Consider the following 25,682-nt stretch of genomic DNA (forward strand, 5'->3'; position numbering starts at 1 on the left):
TATATACCTATTGTGTATATATATATATATTATTGATCATACATACGACCGTTATACGTACCTGAGCAATGCAGTATATTATAATTCCTTACCGACGGCTATTTAGCGGTTGTTTTGCCGCCTTATTACTATTGTTATCCATCTGCACAATCTATTATATATCTGTGTGATAATGGGAAGAGGTCGATTGGATAGATAGATCAGCGCTCGCGGTGTAGTTCTCTACAGCATTAATTATTCACGAACTTATGCTCTTCTCATTGTATATACTATATAAAAAGAACCAAAAGACGGTGTCACCTGTATAATATACATACGACTGTATTATAATATTATTATTAATTATTATAAACAATAGTATAGATACCATATTTCCTGGTGGTTGGACTGGGGAGGGGAGGTATAGGAGTCCATGGTATTTGAAACAAGGTTGTTCGTCGTTATAGTATATTAATATTTATTATTTACGCATTTTTTGCTGTCCATCATTTTATTTTATACCGTGATTTTTAAAGGCTCTAGATCACTTATTTTTAACTGACGTCAAAGACACACTTTGGGCTTAAGCTACATCGAGTATAATATTAGTTTATTTTGGTTTCAAATACGTGATTGATCTAAAGTATTGTCAGCATTATCGTCAGATTTATATTTATCTATTACATTTATAACATCAGTTAATTAATATTCACTTAAAATTCTGACCCATATTATAGTTTAGAGTTCTTCATCATCTGTCTTAAAACTAAATAGTTATGGTGTATTAAGGAACAAATGATTCGATTATTTCTCAAATAATTTAAACTATGTTATACAACTATACTCAGAACGTCGGGTTTTAATTATTAAAAATTAAGAATCCTAGACATTTGCAGTCGTTTTTTGAGAATTTTCTTGCAGTATAATAATGTTAAGATAAAAATATATATTTATGACTCTTTGCCCAGTTCCTGACACTGGATAATAATGTATAACGATATTTATTTTAAAAAATCCAAAGAATTTCGATTATGTATGCTGTATATTATATTATAAAATATGTTTTCTATTAAAAGAATATATTTTGATTTATTCAATTTACCGAAATCATTTTAGTTTTTTTGTTATTATTATAGTTTACGGTCATAACCACGTGGTCCTGAAACCAAGTGCTAAAATTATTTTTGTAAACGTCAACGTTACATAAATAAAATTAGTTTATATTCATATTATGAAATAAGAATGGTTACATTTAAAACGCTATACACATTATATATACTCTTTATTTCGCCTGTTTAGTTTATTATTTCAAACTCGTTTGAATTGAGGAAAGTGCACTATATTGGATGACATTTATTTACTGTGTACATTATCCACGTTCGAGGTTTAAATTGTGTGTTTGTTTTAAGATATTATGAATTTGTGCCAAATATATAGTTTTATTTGTCATCTCACCCGTGTAATGTAACATAATATAATATTATGCATTATAATATACAATATACAATAATACTACGACGACAGTATTATATTACCTATAACAATTATTGAACAATTAAAAATATAAAACTAAATTGTTGTTTTATTACATGTCTAACAAGTATACTAAAAATGTCAAATTGTTGAGAACATTTTTTTTTTGTGTCCACGATAGGTCAAATGTTCATGATGAATCGCTTCTTCGACGGTGCGTTTCTGACGTTCGGCGTGGACGTGATCCGGTTTCTGGAGAGCGACCAGGAAGACCGAGTGGACCCAATGATCTTCATATTTCCCAGGATGACCAAATGCATTTTCCACAAATTCGGCGTGTCCGGCGAGGTGGAGACCCACGACTCCATATGCATACTGCCGCTAAACGCCGTCAACGAAAAGATTTACGTCTTCCTGTGGTTTTGGTTCATGATCCTCGGCGTCTTGTCGGCAGCCGTGATCGTTTACAGGTATTGGTATACGTGATTGCTGGTATCATATAATATATACTGATGAAATGGTTTTTTATTCATGTTATATATCTGATATTATTTATGTTACCTAAATGTAAAAAACATTGATTCATCCTCTTGAATCTTCTTTGCACATTAGAAATATAATTGACAGTAATAAATATAATCTGCTCTACGATTTGGGGGGGGGGGGGGATATGCAGAAGCTTTTAGGTCTGCTCGTAATAGGTATTATATTATACAAATATAAAATTACAGTCGAGTTTTGATAGTTCAAATTTTTTGTCTGGACCCATTAAGTGTCTTAGGTGTACCTACCAATAACGTGAAATATACGTAAGTAGAATTTATTTTTATTCCCCTTGAGATTCGAGTTATCGAGACTCGCTGTATATTATATAGCGTCTGATGCTACTGCTGCAGGATATCGTATATAGGTATGTGTAAAGGTTACATATTAATATAATATTATGTTGTGCAATGACCAATATTTTCGTACCAAAATTTAAAATTGTTTTATCTCGTGCTTGGTTTTATTAAACTATTATAACATAATATTGTTATTTATCGTACCAACGAGAATAGAAATTTCTTAGACTATAAGAAAAAATTTCGTTGGAATGACTGATTTGAAAATGTTCTAAAGATACATTTTTTTCTTTTAAATTTGTACATCGGATGACACAATAATATACGATCGTCCAAATAACTTTTAGTTTTTACACAGAAGGTACAATATATTGTAGTCGCTATAATAGATACAGAATTTCATTGAATCGGATGTTAGGGTCCTGCAGGGTTCTTTAGTATCCGTATAAAATGTTTTCTACTTTCTACAGGTATACATTCCACAAAGGATTTTATAGACCGTTGTTATTTATTTATTACGATTAAAGATTTAATAGTAAAATATAAAATGTTGCCCTACAAAAGACGTCAGTTTAAGTATACAATAACAGGTTTAACTACAAGTAGAAAATAAAACAAAATACACAATCGCGTCGTACAAAAGTTTATCCCAACAATAGACCGATACCAAAACATGCAGTCAACTTTATGCTTATGGTCGTTCCTATATGCAATAGCATCGATTTAAAGTGTTTGATTTAAGTCTAATATAATTAATACGATATAGCTGCACTGGAGGGATCTCGATGACACTCGATACTTACTATTGGTTTAATTTTGTAATGTTTAAACTGTGTTTAACCTATATTTTTAGGCTTGAAAACAGATGATATGCAGGTATGCATATAGCTTGGTTGTGTATATTTTTCAGCTTATACATTCTTACCAGTCACCAAATAAACAAAAACGAATTACCGTTGTAGGTTTGTTTATGTGTCTAAAACTGAAAAGATAAATCTCCGAAGAAATATATTGTACGCGACTCTTCGGAGCGTATCCATCCGAAAGCTGTGATAATTAGATTAGCATTCATTTTCTTTTACTTCGTTAACGAAGCTGCACGCTAGAAAATGTGTAACTATAGTATATATATATATAAATATATATAGGTATGTATCATTTGTTGGACTATAGGAGGTAATGATTAATATAGCAGACGTTGTTTTCTCCGGTTTTAAGAAAAACACATCAACCGATGACTTATTGTTTTTACATCGACCGCGGCGCGAATAAAACTGTCGACGTGAAAACGAAAATAATAATATAATACGAACAATTTATTCTCGGTGCAGTATTATTAAATAAAACAAATATCGGACACGTCGCATCGTAAAAATAACAATAATAATATTATTTATTTTATATTACATAATATATAATATTATAACGTTGTATAGAAATTTCCGTTTTGTAGAGTCTCAAAGGATGTTATTAATTATACGTTAACAGCGGGAGGATGATATTAATATACGCGCTATATCAACAGTATATTATGATAATATGCACTAGCATTATAGGTACAATATTATAGATGAACTATAATATTATATACCAGTATACCTATACTGCGGTAAACTGTGCTTTGATCTTGTAGATGTCAGACGTAAGAGTGTATAATTTAATTTGTATGACGTGTATACTGTATAATGTAGCTATTATTACTGCAGGAAACTAATTTTATCGCGATAAAGAAAAATCGAAAAAATATTTCAACATTTTCTGTATTATGTATTGACTTTACGCCCCTGCCTTTGTTAATAATAATAACTTACCTAATACATATAATATGGGACTAGGGCGATTTTATTTCAGTCACATAAACCTATATTTGTGGCATATAGATATTATGAAGTTTGATACATATTTTAGACACTGCAGTAGCGCATTTTATTTCACGGCGTGGGTTAGGCCACTTATATGGGCGTATAGGGTGGGTATAAGAGCGCAGGGTCAATTTTTTTTCTTGAATATCCAATGAAATATTTTTTTTTCTTAATTTTTAGGTTCATCATAATAGTGTCGCCGCGGATGCGCGTGTACCTTTTCTGCATACGATTCCGGTTGATCAAACGGCAGGCCATCGGAAACATCGTGCGCCGATCGAAGCTGGGCGATTGGATGCTTCTGTACGTGCTCGGCGACAACGTCGACTCGGTCGTTTTCAGAGATATCGTGCACGATTTGTCGCACCGACTGGAAGCGTACCACAACAAAAACTCGACGGTCAGGACGGTGGACGCGTGACGGCTGCGGCGGCGGTGGCGGCGGCTTGCAGTCAACAGTATAATATTGTGCTCAAATCGATAACGAATCAACGTATAATATTTGGTCAGTATACTGTAATGCAATATATTATATTATTATGTAGGAAAGAAACGGTATTTTAGGTGTGTGAGTTTTTACATGAAAATTATAATAATTGTTCGTCTTTGGAGATATATTTTTATGTCTACTATTAGACTTTACAGTTTAAAATATACGTTTTGAGGAGGTGAGTATATCATACCTATATAATATTATAATATCTGCTACTTTCCTCTTATTTTGGTCTTTATAATTCCGAATTACTTCATATAATATACTGACCCTGCGATACGTGATTCCGTGATGGGGATCGCACCAAAACACATAATTTGCAAGTGCAAGATATTATTAGCATCGTTCTCACCATCATAACAGATCCACTTCATCTTATTATTATATTATACCGATTTATACTGAACGTCTGTTCAACTATATCAAACAATCTAACCATCTATATCAAATTACTGGTGTGTATGACTACTGTGACACGTGTTCTTATAACTATGCGTGCAGACATTCGGCATCACTGACTAAAACAATCCTATTTGGCGTATTCATTGGCTCTGATTGCGCTGATTAAGGAACCGATTTTTTCGTCTGACGACGGGAATGACCGACCAAATTTATTGTAATAAAAATAAAATCCAGACTATTAAACTTTGATTTTTCACGACATTATGGTCAGATTTATTATTCCTTGCTTTATTATATATCTACCTAAGTATATATACTCACATACACGTAATACTTGGCAGACAGCTTTTTTTTTTTTTTGTCTCGAGCTCATTGTGTTCTGTCTGCCGATAGTGTTTATTCAAGCCGGAGCTGAATAAGGGTTTATTAATAGATCTAATAATAATAATAATAATAATAATAGTATAAAAAAGAGCTTGACCGAAATTTCGCGTTTTATTTTGGCCTCAGTCTAAATTTGATGTCTCCTGGATCATCTTTTGTGTTCAACACGGGGGCAATATAGGTATATAGTACAATAAATATAGGTATATAGTTACATTTCTTCATTATACGCAGTTCTTTGTTTTTATGTATAAGCATTATTATGTTAACTTAAGACTGAATTAATTGTTCGTTCTTTTTATCACGTAACACAATAAATATATATCTTTCATTTACTTTATTTAATCATGTCAATAATGAGTAAATAGTTTTTTCCCCGACATTGACAGCCAATAAATTAACAGCTTTATGATTATATCCTTTTTTGATATTGTGACGTTACGTATGTTCCTATATGCATACAGCTAAACCTATTCTATTATAGTACTTATAGGTACATGTGCTATAATCGCTATATAACACACTTGGAGATTTCAAAATGTTGTAAATTGCTTACATTTATAAATATATGATCACGCCTTTACACAGTTGTCTATCACGCTTACAGATGTTATTCTTTTTGTCATTAACAATGATATTTTTCACCGAACGTTTTGTTATTTGCTATAGTATTAAATAATTTAGAAAAGAAATAAAAATGTCCATATTTGGATACCAAGCTTTTCAAGACATTCCTATACCTATATACTTGTTTTCATATAATTTCGAGAGAGACGCTTCTGTATTATTTTCCAACGTTCCTATAATATAATATGATACCTATATTGGTAATTATAGCTAACCGTGAAGTTGATAATCTCAGGTGACTCCGTATCATAGGCATTAAGAATAGAATCAAACAATTTGCTTGCAAATAAGTAAAAGAATTTATTGATCGGTAGAATTTCAGCCTTGTCGATTTTGTGGAGTAGGGCGACTTGTGGGCAGTCAATGAATGTGCATGTATAAAGGACAAATGTTGTCAGCCCCTGGGCTCAGAGAGCGTATATTATTGTGTTCACTGTTCACAAATATAATGATATTATATCACTTTCATTGTTTTCAAAATATTTTTGTCTAATGATTTCTCTTCGAACTTTTTTGTATACTTTGCGGTTATCTATCCATATGGTTTTCAAGGGTTCAAGCACCGAACCGGTTCGCCAGTGTAGCAGGTATCATTATTTCGTTCAAATGCCGTGTGTGTCTACAGCAAACGCTTGTTTGTAGGTATATCGTAACAATAGTCCAAGGACCGAACCGCCGCCGCATTCCTCAATAATTATTTATTATTATCCAGTCGGCGTGAATAAATGTATATCTGTGGACATAGGCGTGTTTTTATAATAGACAGATCACAGATATTGACGTCGGAGACGGCGCTCGATTCAAAGCAAACAAGTTTAGTATACAGATGTACCTATATCTATATATAATATAATGGACGTACGTAACATTTGGTTGAGCAATACATAATATCGTTAAGCATCATTTTTTTGAATTGCGGACGTATATATTTTTTCTCTCCACGGATGCGTGTTTAAATAATATTGTTATGGTGATACAAAGCGAATAAGGTCGCATAACATAATTTATTATAATATTTTTTATATTAACGGTCAAATGTAAGTGTCGCGCCGACTTTGGCGTTACAGTCGGTCTCTACTCCATACTGCAGAGAATGAGATAGGCGTACGTCTTATATAATAATACATCGTCGTAAACAATACGTTTTTGTCACGCCTGCACCAAAAGTTTAGTTTTGAACGACGGTTGGAGCGTTGGAAAGCGACCTTTTTCCATGCCGGACGTTTAAGCGTAAATTCCCAAAAATGCCTGGTGGTAAAATGGAAATCCCCAAAAGTGCTGGGCGTATGCCCTGCACAATCAGACACTGAAATCTATACCACGGTCCTTACAAAACAGTATACTGTTGGATATACTTTTAACGCACTGTGCGTTTTTATTTTCACTCTGGATTAGTTTTCTCTTACGTATAATATATAATATACAGTATATTATACAAAGAAGGCCCGCGATCTGACCGAATGACCGCGATCGACGGAAAAAAAAAGTGTGCCGGAATGTATAATATGTACCCAATATTGTTATTTTAGTTGGTTAAACGAGTAATTAGAGTAACCTCATCAAGGTCTGATAACCAAAATTGACTCGTATATGTGTGTGTGGGAGAGTAATACATAGTGATTAACAGCGCGTTGCATTCGAATGAATAACTTAACCACGCCGATGCAACCGGTGGTTTTTCGTCTTCTTTCTACATACCTTATTTACTATTTATAAGTAATGCGCATATACCTAGGCGCAAAAAAAAAATGGACCGTAACAAGCGGTTATTAAAGTGAAATACGAATTCGTATTTACGTAATAAACGAATAATATTATGCCTTTTGGTTAGAGGGGTCCATCTAAAATTCGTAAGACAACTTATTAGTTGCTGCTACAGAGTATGCGTTTAACACGTATAGCTTAGTAATTATTCTGGATGATTATTTTAAGTTCAGTGAATATTTTATGGTACACATTATTCCGAAAAGTATTAAATTGAATAGGACCCATATTTTTAAATTTCCGGTCTAAAGAATGTCTTATAAGACATATACCGTGTATACTTTATATAAGCGTTTTAAATGCTTAAAGCAGCTTGCATTACATTTGACCATCAATATGACTGTAAATAATATGATATTTACCATAAGGCTTATAAATAATAGTAAATGGACGATTTATTTTCATAAATGTTCAATATTTGTAACTGATTGTAGGTGCGTCAATATTTTTCGATATAATATATGAAAATAAAAGTGAGGGCCACCGTTAGAATAACATAAAAATAAAACCATCGAGATAAAAAAAAATAGTGAAAACACAAAATCGACCCAGTACGAAAAGATCGGTTGGAAAAAACACGTTCGTCATGAAAAAAAAAAAATCACAAATTGTGAATACATTTAAATGTATGTATCCCAACCGAAAGCCGTTCCGGGACGGAAAGACTGGAAGTCGTCCAACCACAGCTGCAGCTAGCTATATTATTATGGTATATAGGTATATAACGCGTATTTACGCGTTTCGTCAAACAGCGATTTTTTTTTTCCCGACGACGACACATTATTATTTTGTCAGTTTTCTAAACAGTTTGTACAACTTTACTGTTACGTCGTTACACGCGGGTCTATAATTATTATTATAATACATTATAATATACGACGTCCGCTGTTGTGGAAACGATCTGGTATTTTAGCGACTTTGCCTCCGCAGCACGATCGGAACTGGCACCGGTTTCGATTTGCGCGGAAAAGTTATTTTTGAGCGGGTATCGCGATTAGCGGGTCGATTTCAGCGTTTACGATCGTGCCATTAATGAACGTTTTTTTATTGTCATAATATATACAGTTATTCGCGATGCCGAGCTTTTTGATGTTTGGGCGTTTAAATAATAATAAAACGATTTTTTTCACTTGGAACGCCATCAATGACACACACACACGTACACGATGTATATATATATCAGGCGTTAAGTCTTATAAACACGTTTCCGGAACAACGCATGCCCCGCGCAAACGGAAACGATTATTCTAATTTGCTTAACGTTTTCCCGGAATAACGCTATAGGCGCGGTGTCCATTAGCAGATTTATCACAGCAGAGACCCTTGTTTCTATATAGAATATTCTTGGACGCTCGGCAATGTATGAGTATGGTATAAATATAATAATGTGTGAGGTACCATATGTGGTTAGCATTTTCTCCCATCCGGTGCGGTACGATCGCGAGTGTAACGATATCGAGCGCGTGCAGATACATAAACAATAATAATAATGTCGCTTTGTTTCGGCTTTTACGACGACTGTTTGCTATTTTTTTGTCGAGCCCGCAAAACTGAAATGTAAATATCCACAAATCGCTGAAATTTTTTTACTCGATCGACTAATTCTTAGGGTTTTATAATCTATCATTATTAGCGTTGCCGTTTATCACTTGTATATAGGTACTTATAAATGACATCCACCTATATCAATGAAAATCGTTTCAATTTCTGTTAGTATAAGCAGTATATCCACTGGCTACTATAGTTACACTTCTTTATACGTACTTACCTGTATAAACACTAAAGTTAACGATTAAAATTTTAAAATGTTGTAATATAATATATTATGATAATATAATATACACGTATTTTTTTAAGCATGCTCACCCTATTTTTATGCTTAAATTATGCTTGTTTTAAAATTATCATCATTTTGAACTTTTAAATACATTTAAAGACCATATTTTTGAATCCTAGAGATTGTTTGTACCACATAAGGATGATCCTGTGACAATACAAAGTTCCGATTTTCAAATAGTAACCTACCTTTTTAATTATTATGCTTATATTTTATTTTGATAATTTTTTATGTATTTAAGTCAAAATTTAAGGGAGTAGTTTTTGAGTTATAAAACTGTGTGTACTAAAGATATTATGTCTATGGTACTGGGTTAAGTATAAAGTAGATATAAGTAAATTGGGGCTTAGAATTTTAAAAAAGTTAGTAATTACTATTGATTTTTCAATATAAATAATTTCTAAAATTAATAATCCAAGTTTAATAAACGCTATATCTAATACCTATTAGGTACATACCTACATAGATATAGTTTTATTTTTATATAAAATCATTTTCAAGGATTATTACTCTTATTATAAACCTTTTTTAACTCAGAAACTAGTGATTAGGATTTTGATTTAGATACAATAACATTTTCAAAAAAACCATTCGCTAAATAATTTTCATTAAAAAAGAGGGGGTGCTCATTTGAAAAATAGAAATATATGAAGTATGTGCCACAGGACACTCCTTTAGTAAAGAAAAGTATAGAAAAATATCAGAAATTTGAAAATATTATTTTTAGGCATACTTAAAAATTATAAAAGTCAACATTTGAATAAATGTACTAATAAAGGAAAAAATGGGGTGAGTACTGACCATGCTTAGAAAATGACCCCGTTTATACGACGTTTATTCTGATTATCTTCGAATAAATGATAATTTGTATAATATTTTCCTAAAGAATTGGACTATATAGATTTTGGCTAAAATAAAGTGAAATTTTATGTTTATAAATATAAAATAGAATTTGATTATCGTCCAAAATTTGACCGCCAATTTATCACCGTTTTCTCGGAAGCGACAGGGAGACTATAGAACGAATAAGGCGATCTCCTAAAACAAAGTTCGCTTCGACGACGTTGTCCGTTATGTGGCTGTTTCACCACCAGACCATAATATTTTTTTTTTAACGATTCGTATTAACATTGCCGGCTCGATGCCTCGATGTACCTTATTATGGCTTGTACATATTTTATATTATTATGTTGCGGCTTCTTTCAGCTTATATTTTAATACGTTCGATGGGTACACACCCCGACGTTAATCATGTATATCGTATAAGAACCACTGCAGTAAGGGTAAGTACCCTACATGTCCGACTAGAGTGTTAATAACTTTTATATACTTATCAGTAGTTTGGATAATGGTGATTTTGCCACCCCACACTTATAATACTAACCTGCCGGATAATTTTTTTAAAATTATTATTTTCGGCACCAACTGCCGTCGTCGCTTATTCACAGTTTGTCCTCGTTGACGTATATAATAATATAATATGCAAATTCAGTCTCTAGAATATTGTTCTAAAATAATACTATATCATCCGATCATCGTATGGGGTATACCATATTATTATATTTATTATATATTTTATAATACGTATTGTTGTCAGATTTTTTTTCAAACAAATTTGCCGCGGTTTTAATATTTCATTTCCTAGTTTAGGCTTCATTATTCTTTTTAAACATTATTATATTGTTGTTTTTGCTGAATATAACAGTCGATGCGTATAGAAATGTGACAAACGTGTAGATATTATACGATATTACAATGGATCCATCACAGGAGATATCTGCTATGGTTCGCGAATACCGTTTTTTTTATTTTAGGAAAACTTAAAATAATAATAATACAAATAAAAAGAACGAAAACCTATTCAACGCAACGCCACTTTTTTGACTTATCTATAATAACGTCTTCTCTTAGGTATATACATTATAATTAATTATCAAATTATCGTCGTATACATTTTGGAATTTGTTTTTAAGGTCTGAGGAAACTATATCATGTGGTGAGTCTGGTGAAGTAGAGTAAATATAAAATCTATGGAGGCTTTTCAATATTAAGAATGGTTAATATTCGACTTGGTCAGTCCTGTAAAGAATACTTTTAAAAAGTACTTGAGTAAATACTCAAATACATTTTTTTTTAAGTATTTAAGATACTACTCAAATACTTTAATTGTAAAGTATTTCAAATACTACTCAAATACTTTTGGTTTTTAAAGTGGGTTTCTAACTATCGTAATATAAACACATAGGTAGTAGGTAATCTATTAGTTATCTAATAGTTTTAAAGGGAATTTTGTTATTCAATATACAATATTTTTTTAGAAATCTGGTTTTCACAAACCTTTGGGCTTCGGCTAACACATAAATACAGAATATTAAATAAAACTATTATTCTATTATTTTCGTAGACAATAATATTTTTCCAACCAATTATTTCGAATAAAAATAAAATGTTCGATATAAAAAACCAAAGTATTCAATACCAAAAAGTATTTAAAATACCATTCAAAATACTTCATGCCGAAAGTATTTAAAATGTTATTCAATATACTTAAAAAAGTATTTGAATACTTTTACTCAAATACTTTTACTTAAATACTTTACAGGACTGGACTTGGTACGCGCTAAGAATTATATTTATAAAAAAACATAATAACAAAAATAGTAAATTCCATACGTTTTTAACTTTATTCGTTTTATTGCTGCTGTTCTTGCTGGGATCAGCGCTTATTTATTTATGAGTATAATATTGACCTCATCATTTCACGCCGTGCTCGTGCGTTATTGCTATTCTTCAACAGTTGTCCTCCCGCACAATTGTTTATAATATTATACATAATAATACGTAACTTGACAGACAATCTGAAACAACGATGACGATCGCATCGCCGAAGCAGACCGAATATCATAATAATATTGTACGTCATAATTATAACATAATGTCATAATTTCGCGTACTACGAATTTATTCTGTCATCCGTCCGATGCGGCGGCGGTGCCGAGGAATTTTTTTGCTTTCCCCGCGTGCACGCGTCTATATTTAATCCGATGACACTGTATAGGAACGTGTTTAATGGTCCACTATAATATTATGGTGCAGCATGTTTATTGTTTGGTTTTTATAGTCGTCTAATAACGGCCACATGGCTCTAGACATGTTGCATCACAAATCGTGTATATCAATTAAGGTAATCAAACGCCGAATCGACCGTGCGTGTACTTTTGTACGAGAAAAATATAATTGTGATTTAGCAACGATAAGGCTCTACATATAATGGATATGCTATGCCACCATTTTGCGATTCATTTATCAATGATAAAGTAAAGGGGGAAAAATTCATATTCACATAACATTATTAGTCGCGAAATGGCGGCGTAGCATACCAAGTATCTATAGTGCCCTAGCAACGATTTCGACTCCACGCGGCCACTGCACCGGTGTCTTATTTAGAATATTAAAATAGGTACTCTTTACTCGTATATTATAATGTTGAGATGTATGGTGCACCATACAGCGTTGAATATGATATGTATAAGACATTTGTCAAATGTTGTCATAGTAGATAGGTGGCTATAGGTCGCGGTATACGTCGAAAGTTAAGACGGTGTAAATGATAATTCCGTGTACATAAATATTGTGTATTACTTAATATATAGATGCAGGGAACGTATAAAATCGTGTCCTAGGAGCGAGAAGAAAACATTTCGACGTCATAATATATTATGGTGTGTATAGTTAATTTTTGTTTATTTTACAACTCTCCCGGGAACGAAACCACACATTTTATTATAATACATATTATTATTAATACGATGTAATAATAAACGAACCGTAGGGGGCCGGGAACGACTATCACGGATAGATGAGGTATTTAGATATTATAATATGCAGTATAAGGCGACCTTCGAAAAAAGTAAAAGCGGACGTTGCTCAACCGCGATGTTTAATATATACCTACTAACACAGGTATGGTATTGTGGGTATTCGGTATATTATAATATATTGTACTATTATAAAACTATATAATATGTGGATCGGCAGCCGCAGTCTTCGCGTGTTTCATCGGATCGAGTGCGACGGTTTACGACGACATTAAAAAGAAAAAAAACCAAAAAGATGTATTTGGATTACGCAACGCGTGTTTGAAAACTAAGGAAAGAAGGTTTTTAAAGATTTTTTATTGCTTTCCGCGGTATAAAAACCCGATTATAACGCGTATAAACGCACGTCGTATATATATAGGTTTATGACGTACAATGTGCAGGGTTATATTATTATATTATATTGTATATACGGACAACCCGCGGGGTGATAATAAAAGATAGAGAAGATGATATTATAATAAATCAGACGATTCACAAATCACAAAAATTATAATAATAACAACACTGCAGCTTGTAATCTTTGGATTTGTCGGATGTCTTTGAATACAACATATTATTATAATATATTTATGAAACTATTGTAACGTTGTGTTGTTGTTATTATTTATATTTTTATATTATTATTATGTTCTATAGTTACAGGGTAAACGACGACCGACTTGCACGAGACTATATTACAATATATTATTCGACGACTGTAAACGGATCTTGTCTACAACGGTTGTGGAGAAGATAATAATAATATGTAGAACGGTGCAGCTGCCATTTTACCAGTTGTCTCGGAAAACAAAGGTCGTCGGACATTGGAACAAACGAATGCGCGCACTACAAACTCGTGAATTGTCGCCTAAACGAATTGTTAAAAAAATATATATTTGTAATTTTTGGTTTTAGAGTTTTTATTGATAAATCTCCCAAAATGGCTCATAGCTTATTATATTATTATGTAATTGTACCTAATTATTAATATTATGCCGATATGGTTATTATAGACGTATCACGCCAAGTATGAGTAAATATTGTACCTACCTACTGATGTTTTGTCATATTATAAAACAAAAATACTATTCTAAATTAAGACAATAGCAAATATTCATTTAAAATGTCTAAAAATATTATATGAAAAATATATTATACTCAACTATATTGGTGTTCATTTTGGTTGTATTTAAGAAAAATTTTTTTAATTCATAAAAATGTACTATTTGTGATCAAACTTACATGTGCAGATTTTCGGTTTTAGTTATTACCGGAATTTCTAACTTAAATTTTTTAAGACTTAGAAAAAATAAATACTTTCTGACTGTAAAATTGAAATACTTCAATACTTACCTATATAATGTGTTATTTTAAAATAAAAACTTAATTTATACATTTATTTTGGTCATAAAAGTAAAATGTATATATTTATGTCTTTATCTGTTTGTATTTTATTATAAGTTGTTTAGATTCAGATTGTCATTAATTTTATACCATTTTAAATATATGATTATTCATGCAGTTCAAAAACGCTCTACAAAACCTATAGAACATTAGAATCTATAAAACTCAGAAAACATCTACTAAAAACATAGTTTGTGAGTTCTTCAAAAGTAAATAAGAGTTCCGGTTCTATAATTTTCAAAATACTGCAGTAATGTTTTAATACCAGATAGTATAGACTCAGTTATTGAAAATGTTTAAAAGCCATATTGTCATCAAAACTTCATGTTTTTTGATTTTTTCATAATTCAAACCGATATCTGAACTAATTTTGAAGACTAGACAAGTTCTTTTTTGTCTTAAATTATTATATATGTGTTGAATATATTGTATAATCTTACTTTGTGACCAAAATATATGTGTAAATTATGTTTAGATTTTAGAAAAGGACGTAATATTGTAGTAATATGTAGTCAAAATGCAAGAGTATTTTTTTTGTAATTGTTAAAATTGTAATGTTGGTAATACCATATTATGGTTAACCATTGTAAAATACCGATCAATGAAAGCCCAGGTTTTGTATTTTTAAAACAGATACAGGTAGGTACTTAACCTTAATTTTTTTATCTCGACAAACCAAAACACGGTGTTACAAAATCGTGAAAATTCCTGCAGTCCCTACAGCGTCTCCCGGATACCTACATGTAATAATATGTAATTATAAGTCTAATATTGACAGCATATTATTGTAAATATGTGTGTTTACATATGCAAATTTAAACGACGATAATAGTAATTACAGGTGGCGACCGTTGCATACCATAATATTATAATAATATGTGTAACGCGCGTGTAAATATAATGGGACGCGGACAATAAATCGTGACAATGTAGCGTCGAGTTTCGCCTGCGCACAATAAATCGTGATTGTTAATAACCGTAATATTATTATTATTTTTTCGTCGCTTGTATTATTATAATGGCATTGATAATAGGCACATATGTTATTAAACGGTGTCGCGGTAGCCGAAGACGACGCAAACGCGTTTTGCAACGATTAGAATAATACCTATAAAACAGCAAAGTATATTATTATCATTTATAAATTATCATAATACGTGTTTGTATTTTGTATACTATACGAAGAGTTGGTTGTCACTTGTCTCAAATCTCGACTCTGAGTGTGTCTCAGCCGATAATTTTTTCCTCATTGAAGTTTTCAAACTATGATTTTGTTTTCGTTATTTCTAAATCATTTAGTCACCCGAAACCGAGACATGGAGATTATTTGCGTTTACATTTTAACAATATTTAATCAACTTACAGGTACACTGCTAAACGTTTAAAGACGATAAGAGCACATTCGCGGTCTGGAACTCGATGGGAACGGACGCTAGATGAATGGTCACGACTAAATTACAATAGTGTTATAATTTATAGTAGGTAATATTAAGACTGAATCATATTATGCACTTATAACGATTTAATTCTTGTCTCCCTCCCTCCCTCTCCTGAATATATTATTATTTAACAATAGTGTTGTGTTATAGTAAAATTTGAATTATTGTTAAAAACTCATATTTGTTATTATTCTATATTTCTATCGATTTTTTGAGACCCAATTGACAAAAATTAATGTTTTTATATTTATTTAAAATCTAAAATTATGTATGTTAAAAAATACTAACAAGAAAAAATATGTTTTAATAGTACCTATATATAAATAGCCATTGTAGCAGACCACAGGCTTAGTATTTTAAATGTAATTTGCTTCTTTTGTTATGTACGCGTGTAGGTGGTAGCCAGTGAAAATCGTCGTGATGCAGAATTTTCTTAAACAGTTTGCATAACATAAATTGTCAATAACTTTGGTTCCATTTATAGTTGAGCGAGTGCCATACCATAACCTCCAATTGTCCTGTTAACACCTCTTCTCTAACAGTATAATGCTGCTCTGCAGATAGCAATCATTTTTTACTTCAATAACCGTCAGACCATCCAATTATTATTGTTAAAATATTGACGACAACCCGCAGACGGGATAATAACGTATACTATAGTCTATTATGTACCTATTGTATTTTTATTGTTTTAACGTTTGTAGTCAAACTACTGATATATAAATCTTTAAGCCAATATGGACGCATGGGATATTGCAGGGATTCAACTTTGGGGATCGGCTAAGAATTATAATTTAAACAAAATTCGTGCATTCCAAAATATTACACTTTGCAAGATTATAAATGTAATCCGCTCTTTGTCTCTAATCTGACCTTCCACAAAAACCTTGGCATTAATTCAATCGAGGAATTAGCAGCTATATCTTTTATAAACGTTTCTTTAATATATTAAAATAAAATTCCAAAATCCATTGCAGATAATCGGCTTACATATCCATTCTCCACTTCCTGGAAATCCTCACCATAGACATAAAAGAAAATAGTGTCGTGATCTTCTAAATTAATCTTCTAGTTATTTACTAATCCTTAGCTAAGTGTCACTAATGGGCGGCTCCTTAAACTCGCAACCACAATAATGTTACCTATCCCACGTATTGTGCTATTGTTGTATAGATTGTACATTATATTTCTTATAAAAATTAACATAAAACCTTTGAAAACATTTGTTGGCTACTATAGTGTGTAACCCAACAAGTCATGCAAATACCGAGTTCGAACAAAACCTGCGTATAACCTAAGTGGTCGCATCAGTCGGTTGCAGTCACAAGCGACCCTATCTGGACGAGGCGTATATGCCGGCGGCTCGAGTTTTTTTTAAACCACTGGAAATATACGTATTATTATTATTATTATTATTAAGCACTTACGACCATATTGACAAATGAATAAATAAATCATGTCAATGAACATGGATTCCATATAATCTGCACTCTACCATATTTACACGTCGTCCTACGCGACGACGGAAAAGATATAATAATTATTGTAATATGTCATTCTATTTTTTGTAATGGAAAACGTGTTTAACGATTTTAAATTTATAATATTACTGTACACATTACACGTGCTGTTCGTTTTTAAACCATTTTCGTGTCCGGGAGTTGTATGTTTTTCGTTTTAGTCTGCATATTATATTTATACACTACACGAAATGGCCAACTTTGTGTTTGTAACGTAAAGGACATTAATTAAAACAACTTTATTTAAAATGTTAACATTTTAATTTGAAAAATATCTTTCTCCTAAAAACCTTTGAAAGCAACCGTAAAATAGTAGGTAACTGTTTTTTTATATACGAACGAGCATACATATTATAAACATTAATTATTCGTTAATGATTTGAAATTTAATTATACACACCGCGGTTTTACACTTTGATATTAGTCGAACTCTTAATAATATAGTCACCCTTGTTGCAATTTAATTTTCATATTTCTTTGAATAGTCTGAACGCTTTAAGTTACGTGACTTTTTTCGTGGAGAATTATGAAAATGCTATTTAGATACACACACTAAATACTGATTTTTTTAAACTAATAATTGGTTACAAATCGCGTAATATTGCTGATTTGCCATTTGTATATAAAAAAAAAAATAATAAATACAAATATTATAATATATTACTTAAACGAATTCGAGAAACGTATAGTGTATACTGTATATGAATAGGATACCTATGGTATTTATCAAAAAACAACATTAGTATAAAAAGTTTAGATAATGGATTTATTAGAATTTGTGTAGGCCAAACACGAACAAATAAGCGTGCATTAATAGAGAGCCTAGGAAACCTTAATATTTATTTAATACAAACGACATAGCAGATAATGATAAATCAATCTAATTTACTATTTGTATATTTTTCAATTGATTGCATATTTTTTTTGAAAAAATCATATTTATTTGTTTTTATCAATATTGGTCATATTTCATGAATCGTAAGAACATTTTATATTTTTTTTTCTTAATTTTAATTTTAATTTATATCTGTATAAAATTATACAAAGAAAGTCATCCCAGTATTTTTCAAATTTATTTAAATTATGTATTCAATATCATATTTTTCAGACGGACGTAATGTGCAAATATTGATGTCCACTTCGTTTATTGAAAATCACAATTTGGTGCGACGTTTGTGTGAATGTATTATCTGCGTTTTTTTTTATCATTCTAAAATCGCTCAAAAGGCACATTAAGTTAAGTGTAAGAACAAGTATCGTGTACCTATTATAGACAATTGGTTTAGAGGGACTCAATTTTTTTTTCTTTAATTTTTGTTATGCTATTTAGGTATCATTTATTACTTTATGACCCTCTTGTTTAGAAAAAGTTAGTACACACTACACCTGTAGGTTGGTAATATTTTCTTTTGACAGTAAAACTATATTTTCAAGTAGTGTATACATTTAACATAATAATACCTGTATGTATTTTAAAATTATTGTCAACATAGCAATTTCGTTAATTTTGTAATGCTATAGTATTACTGACGAAACCATAACTTATAATTTGTATCAAATATGTACGTACATAATATAATATAAAACAAACCATACTTGACCACAAGTGGTAGTCAAACGGGGGAAGGGGGATAGATCCCCTCCATGACTTTTTTTTCAATGTCTAATATCTGATAACCATAAATTATATTTTTAATAATCAAATAGTGCATGTTCAAAAATCAGCAGAATTAATAATAATTCAAGGGATTAGTGTTATCTGTATACAACAGTATGGTCCACAAAAAAAAGGATTCTGGAAGGGAGAGTGCCCCCATGCCCTTCATGTCTATGGCTCTGGTAATAATATCTAGGTTTGTTTGGTTTATTCGTGTATCAGTGTGTGTTAACTTTACAACTATGAAACGCAATAGTATATAATAAATCGTTTAATATTATCGAAAAAAGTTTATGATATTATAATAATATATAGGTACCTACTATGTATATATGTATATACTATACTTATTGATACTCATTATGATATTTATTTATACCGATGGAACGAGTAGTAAAATACTTAATAACGAAACGGAATTTCGTAACAACGTTTTAACACGATTTAGATTAAACGGTAAAACATTGGCAACGACGTTATAATATAATATAATATAATATAATATAATATAATATAATATAATATAATATAATATAATATAATATAATATAATATAATATAATATAATATTATTGCCACGATGGAGCGTGGTTTAGTTTTATTTCTCGTCGTCCGACATGGTTGCGGCGCACGACACACGAAAAAAGCTGTTTATTCGAGTCCGACCGTATTATGATAATATATGATAGCAATGTGTAACGCTATTAAAAATGGCCTTATATAGACGTATAGGACATAATAATAATTTGATACATACCAACGTAGTTATGTGATACGCGTATGCCTATAATGCGAGCACTTTTTTGCTGGTAAAAAACTAGGAATATATGGGAAAACCAAACATGTTGACAACACGCAATTTAACACGTCCTACATATAGTATAGTCAGTACGTATAATATGTAATGTGTATATTATGCAAATCACAAGAACAAGTCGTTAACTCGTAAAATACATCTGAAATCGTAATTTGTTTCCATATTATACCATATTAATATATTATATAGCCACTATGTTGTCCGCAGTGAAAGGCCCAAAGGCTGTCTATAACGACGATTTCATAGCAACATTATGATGTAGGTTATGGTGTATATAGAGGACTTATAACTAAAATAATAATAACTGTTATTATTTATTTATATATTATATGAGTATATGGTTTCGATATAAATATAAAAAGTATCAGAATTCGTGAAATAGAATAATCGACCAACAAGTGCAATTATTTGTAATTTTGTCCAATCTTGTTTTGATCGCAAAATGAATCCGTAGCTTTTTAATTTAATAAATTAAATTGTCTAGAAAAAACCTTCCATATAAGACCGGAGGGTCTTGACAACAGTTATAGCACGAGAGTCCCTCCGGAATTCACCGATCAAATGACTGAACCTGGTTATAAGGACGTAAGTAAGACATACCTTGATGGGAAAAAATTCGTTTGTTCCGACGTAGTTCCATAAATACAAGTCCCTCCCCGTCCGTCCGGCTGTTTCCGTTTTCGTTTTTCATCCGTATTATTATCCGACGGACGAAGGCCAAAACGCTTTGTAAAATCACTATCAGGTCATGGTCCGGTGGTTCATGAGTGATACGCGTTCCAATACAATGATCAATGGCACTATAATACACGCATATACGGTGATATATATAATATATATATATATTCGCATGCAGAGCGGAGTCCCCAAAACATCTGAAAAATCACTCAGTCCACCAATATATTACTGACCATAAGTATTGCGTTAATCGTACAATAGTCGTATTATGTTAGTTACATTTTATTCTCAAAAAAAAGTGCATAGGCGGCGCTCAATCTAACTGTGGCAGTGCTGATACCGAGAACACGGTTGTCGCGGTCGGTCATCTCGCTACCATACAGCGACCACATCACACAATACATACGAATGTCATCTGAAATGCTCACTCTGATGTACTTCTGAGCAACTTTGGTGTTCTCGGGAGAGACGCGAGTCTATCTGTCTTTCAAATCAAATCATCTCTCAAAATTAATGTTTTCAAAAAAAAAATACCCTTTACTCTTTCACTTTTTAATCCCTTTTATACGTTAAACCATTTCTATCCTACGATATTTTCTGAACTGTACAATTTATCTAATTTTAATAAGAAATATATTTCTGTTTGTAATATTATAGTTGTTATGTGTGGAAAAAAGCTCTCATGAATATACAAATTTATTAGTGATACGTGAAAGAGATTGTACATCGCTCGTCATATAATACATGACCTACGCCATACTCTTATTTTAGTGATTCCCGAAAAAAAAAATAGGTGGGTTGGTATAAATTAAATTTGAAAGACATAATTTTTCACTTTCACTTTTTGCTGCTATCTGTTCAGATCAAGTTTGGTCATCCCGACGCGTTATATAGCTATACCGTTGATATACGCAAAATGAATATTTTAATAGTTCTGTATACAATTGTACAATAATAATAACACTATAACTGCAAAACTGATATTATAAGAAAATAAAAACTTAAAGTATAAGACGTTGAAATAGGCGAGATTTATTTATCATCGACCATCGTTATTATATTTGCGTTTAAGCCGAACCGCGTACGGCAATAAATATAAACTTTATTGTATTAACTCCAGACGTATATTTAAATAACATTCATGATTTCAGATTTCCTTTGGCGAATTATACCTACGCTAACCAAACACGTATAGAACGCGTTTTGCGATGTATCGGGTCGTAAATCAAAACCGATTATAACGGCGATTTAGTATTATTATTTATTTATATTGTATATTATGTACCTAAGATTTACCGACACCTTCTCGAGTGACTGCCGACCCTTAGAGACACACTTTAACTATGCTATTTGATCAGTTTCGGAAACTAGCGGTATACAGTGAATTACTATTTCTAATAGTCATAATAAATACATATAACATTTATAACGTTGACATATTAAGAATATAAGATAATATGAACTATTAACACTACAAATTGGGCAGTCAAGGATTTTTCAGGAACGTGTGCTACAATGTTTTTTATCTCTATAGGTATTTTAAGTTAAAAAAATACTGGAAACAATATTGTGAAAATATTGTGATACCTATTGCATCTGTATATTATGATATAAGATAGGTATATATATAATTTTGTAAACCATAATTTGAAACAATTTACTCGACAATCGTTTTCTGGTATAGGTAATTATAATACCTGCTGCTGTTTTATTACTATTTTAAATATTTAAGTATTAAAAAATATATAACTATTATAAAAAAAAGTATCTCCTTGAATGTTAAATAGCGATGTTTGAACCCCCGTGGCCTATGTTGTCATATTCTGTTTATATACAACATTTTCATAGTTAAATATCTCTGTTTATTTAATAGCAACGATTAAAATTAAAATTTTTAAAATATGTTTTGGTCGGGTTTTCTTCTATGTAAGAGAAAAGAAGAAGAGAAAATCTGGTCAGCGACACCCTTCGGCCGTGTTCAAAGTACTGTCTTAACCTTCCTTGTATATTCAAAAATAACATCTGAAATGGTCGTAAAAATTTTTGAGTAGTTTTTGAATATAATATAAACGGCAACCACATGCACATTGCCTTTTACAAATACATAAATATATATAATTTACACATTATTTTATTTAAACAATGTTTACGGATTGAAAATAATAATAATAATAATAATAATGACAGTTTTCCAAAATCACGTTTAAAGATTATCAATCGGTTAAACTGCAATCGAAGAGGACGCTCTACATACAAATCGTATACCTCTATCACGTATAATATGATATATTAATAACTAGCTAGGTATAGGTATATCCCGAAGTAATATCGTCGTCGCTGTAGATAAAGTCACCAAATCCGTGAGTTTCATACTTTTTTTTTGTGGGGGGGGGGGGCGCAATGCGTAATTTTCTTTATCTTACCACGAAATTTTCTCTTTAAAATGGGTAATCTTTTTCTGTTGCCCGGATTACGAAGAACTATCGATTTCCGTCACCGCCAGCCCGCGTCTCACCATTCACGACTGTCGCCTCCTACGCCGCCCACGAACGTTTCTCCATGATCGCGTCACGTCCGCGTCGTATATAATATCATATAGTATATACCTAACCCGGATCTGATGTAGTTGTATGGCCAATCGATGGGCACGTTATGATAATTAATAGTTCGTTCCTTTCCGATTTGCCTCCGCGAATTTTTTGATTTACAAAATAAAAATAAACCACAACCGGCGCTCGACGAACATAATATTTTATAATTAAATCACTGCCTTTTTATTTCGATATTTTTTTCAATATTTAATGACGGCGCTTAGCGGTGGTTAATTTTTATAAAACAATACGATTATAAATATTATATTGTATATTTATAATGTGTCCATCCAGAATTACGATCGATTCTCAGGACAACGAAGTTCACTTGTTTAATATTACTTAGTTCTCTTACAAAAACATTTTAGGAACTAGGTTCGTGATCTCACGTACATTTTAGTATAATTAGTTCAATCCATTCTATAACCATCACATTATTATGTGTAGCGCCATACCTCGGAGTTTTATAACAAATGAGGGAAATAACTGCATTCTGTACCAAAAGGTATAATATTATATATTATTATAAAATGCTCTCATAGTGTATAGTAGGTATAGTATATTATAGGTGTATATATAATAAATTAAATAAAACTTAAAAAACTGCAAGTATACTTAATGTAAATTAATAATTTAACTCATAATGCCACTGGATATTTCAGTAGGTAGGTGCCCAAAACCTACCTGAAACAAAAATAAAAAATAATATTGTTTTTTTATAATATAGACATAATGTTTATGCTTACGTCATACAATTTTACCTACTACCCACTATATTATAGCTGTACAATATTGTCATGCATTTTTATTTTTTATTTATATAATGACCCGCGACCCCAATTACCATCGGGTGATATTGACAAGGCTAAATTACGAGGCATAACGATGCACAAATCATAATAAAATTACTACTAAAATAATAGATGGGAAAGTAATATAATATTGTTAAGTAGATTGGCAGTGGTGATAAATTTGATTGAGGCGGAAATAGAGTTGGGGGTCCTGGTTGAGTGATGCTGCGAGTGATTTCGTTAACATAGAATGTTCTCTGGGCGTATATACTAAATTCTTTAAAAAAATATCGTTACGTATTATTGTAGCTTATAATTTAATGACCATACAATATTATATAATTATATATAATATTATACTGTTGAAGATTTGTATTATATATTATGTAGGGACCAAAAAAAAAAATTAAGAATAGGTAAATTCGTAAAATGTAATGCTTATTTTTATATTTTTTAAAGAATGTATTAAAAGTTAAAACATATGTAAATTAAGTATAAGCAATTTAATTATAACATTTTGACATGTTGAATGGAGGAAAACATGTGTCTAATGTCTATAGCAATACCATTTCAAAAACTCCAAGCTCCTTACCTTAGATAAATTTAAACACGTGTTGGGGTCTTCAATTTTGTGACTAGCAGTACTTACCTAAGGTTTAAGTTGTATAAAAGTGTAACTAATATAAGACTATAGTTAGTTATATAAATTATAAACCAAAACCATTGATTTATGTTAGTTTGTATTTTATTTGTGACGAGTTTTTCTTAATTTTTATATTATAAACTTAAAGTACCTACCTAATATAAAACAAAAACATATTATATAGTCTCATTAATGTATATTGAAATTTTATCCTGATGGCTATAAATATATAATGTATAATATAAAATATTTAATCCAAAGATGTTAAAATGTATATAAATTCGTATTTTGAATGACTCAATTTTTTTTCTAATTTCCGGTTTTTGAATTATCTTATGCTTGATAAATGAGAACAATAATTTATCTTAGCGTTTAAATTTCCTATGTATGTATTATGTTAGAACAGGTGAAAATCTTGCTCATGCACAATTTTTTTTGAGTTAGACTAAATGTTTAACCAAATAATTATTCAATGTAGTACCTATCTGGTTAAAAATAATGCTCCACAAGATTTTTGTAATTTCTATGCGTATAGTAATGACAAAAATCCGCTTATCTTAACATAATAACGTTAAGTTATAATATTATTAGCATACATTTATATTTGTTTGCGTTTAAA

General features: G+C 31.1%; 1 protein-coding gene across 4 annotated transcripts in view; it reads left to right on the top strand.

Moving 5' to 3' along the window:
* LOC100162039 (innexin shaking-B) overlaps positions 1 to 14,688 on the top strand; it is a 48,679-nt gene extending 33,991 nt beyond the window's left edge. For all 4 annotated transcript variants that reach the window (XM_008190483.3, XM_016808908.2, XM_016808907.2 and 1 more), the window contains exons 4-6: positions 1,634 to 1,922; positions 4,337 to 4,661; positions 14,181 to 14,688. In XM_008190483.3, coding sequence (XP_008188705.1) covers positions 1,634 to 1,922; positions 4,337 to 4,577 — 530 coding nt within the window. In that variant the 3' untranslated portion in view covers positions 4,578 to 4,661; positions 14,181 to 14,688. The remainder of the gene's footprint in view (positions 1 to 1,633; positions 1,923 to 4,336; positions 4,662 to 14,180) is intronic.
* The last annotated feature ends 10,994 nt before the right edge of the window (positions 14,689 to 25,682 follow it).

This window comes from Acyrthosiphon pisum, chromosome A2 (assembly GCF_005508785.2).
Source record: "Acyrthosiphon pisum isolate AL4f chromosome A2, pea_aphid_22Mar2018_4r6ur, whole genome shotgun sequence".
Taxonomy (NCBI): domain Eukaryota; kingdom Metazoa; phylum Arthropoda; class Insecta; order Hemiptera; family Aphididae; genus Acyrthosiphon; species Acyrthosiphon pisum.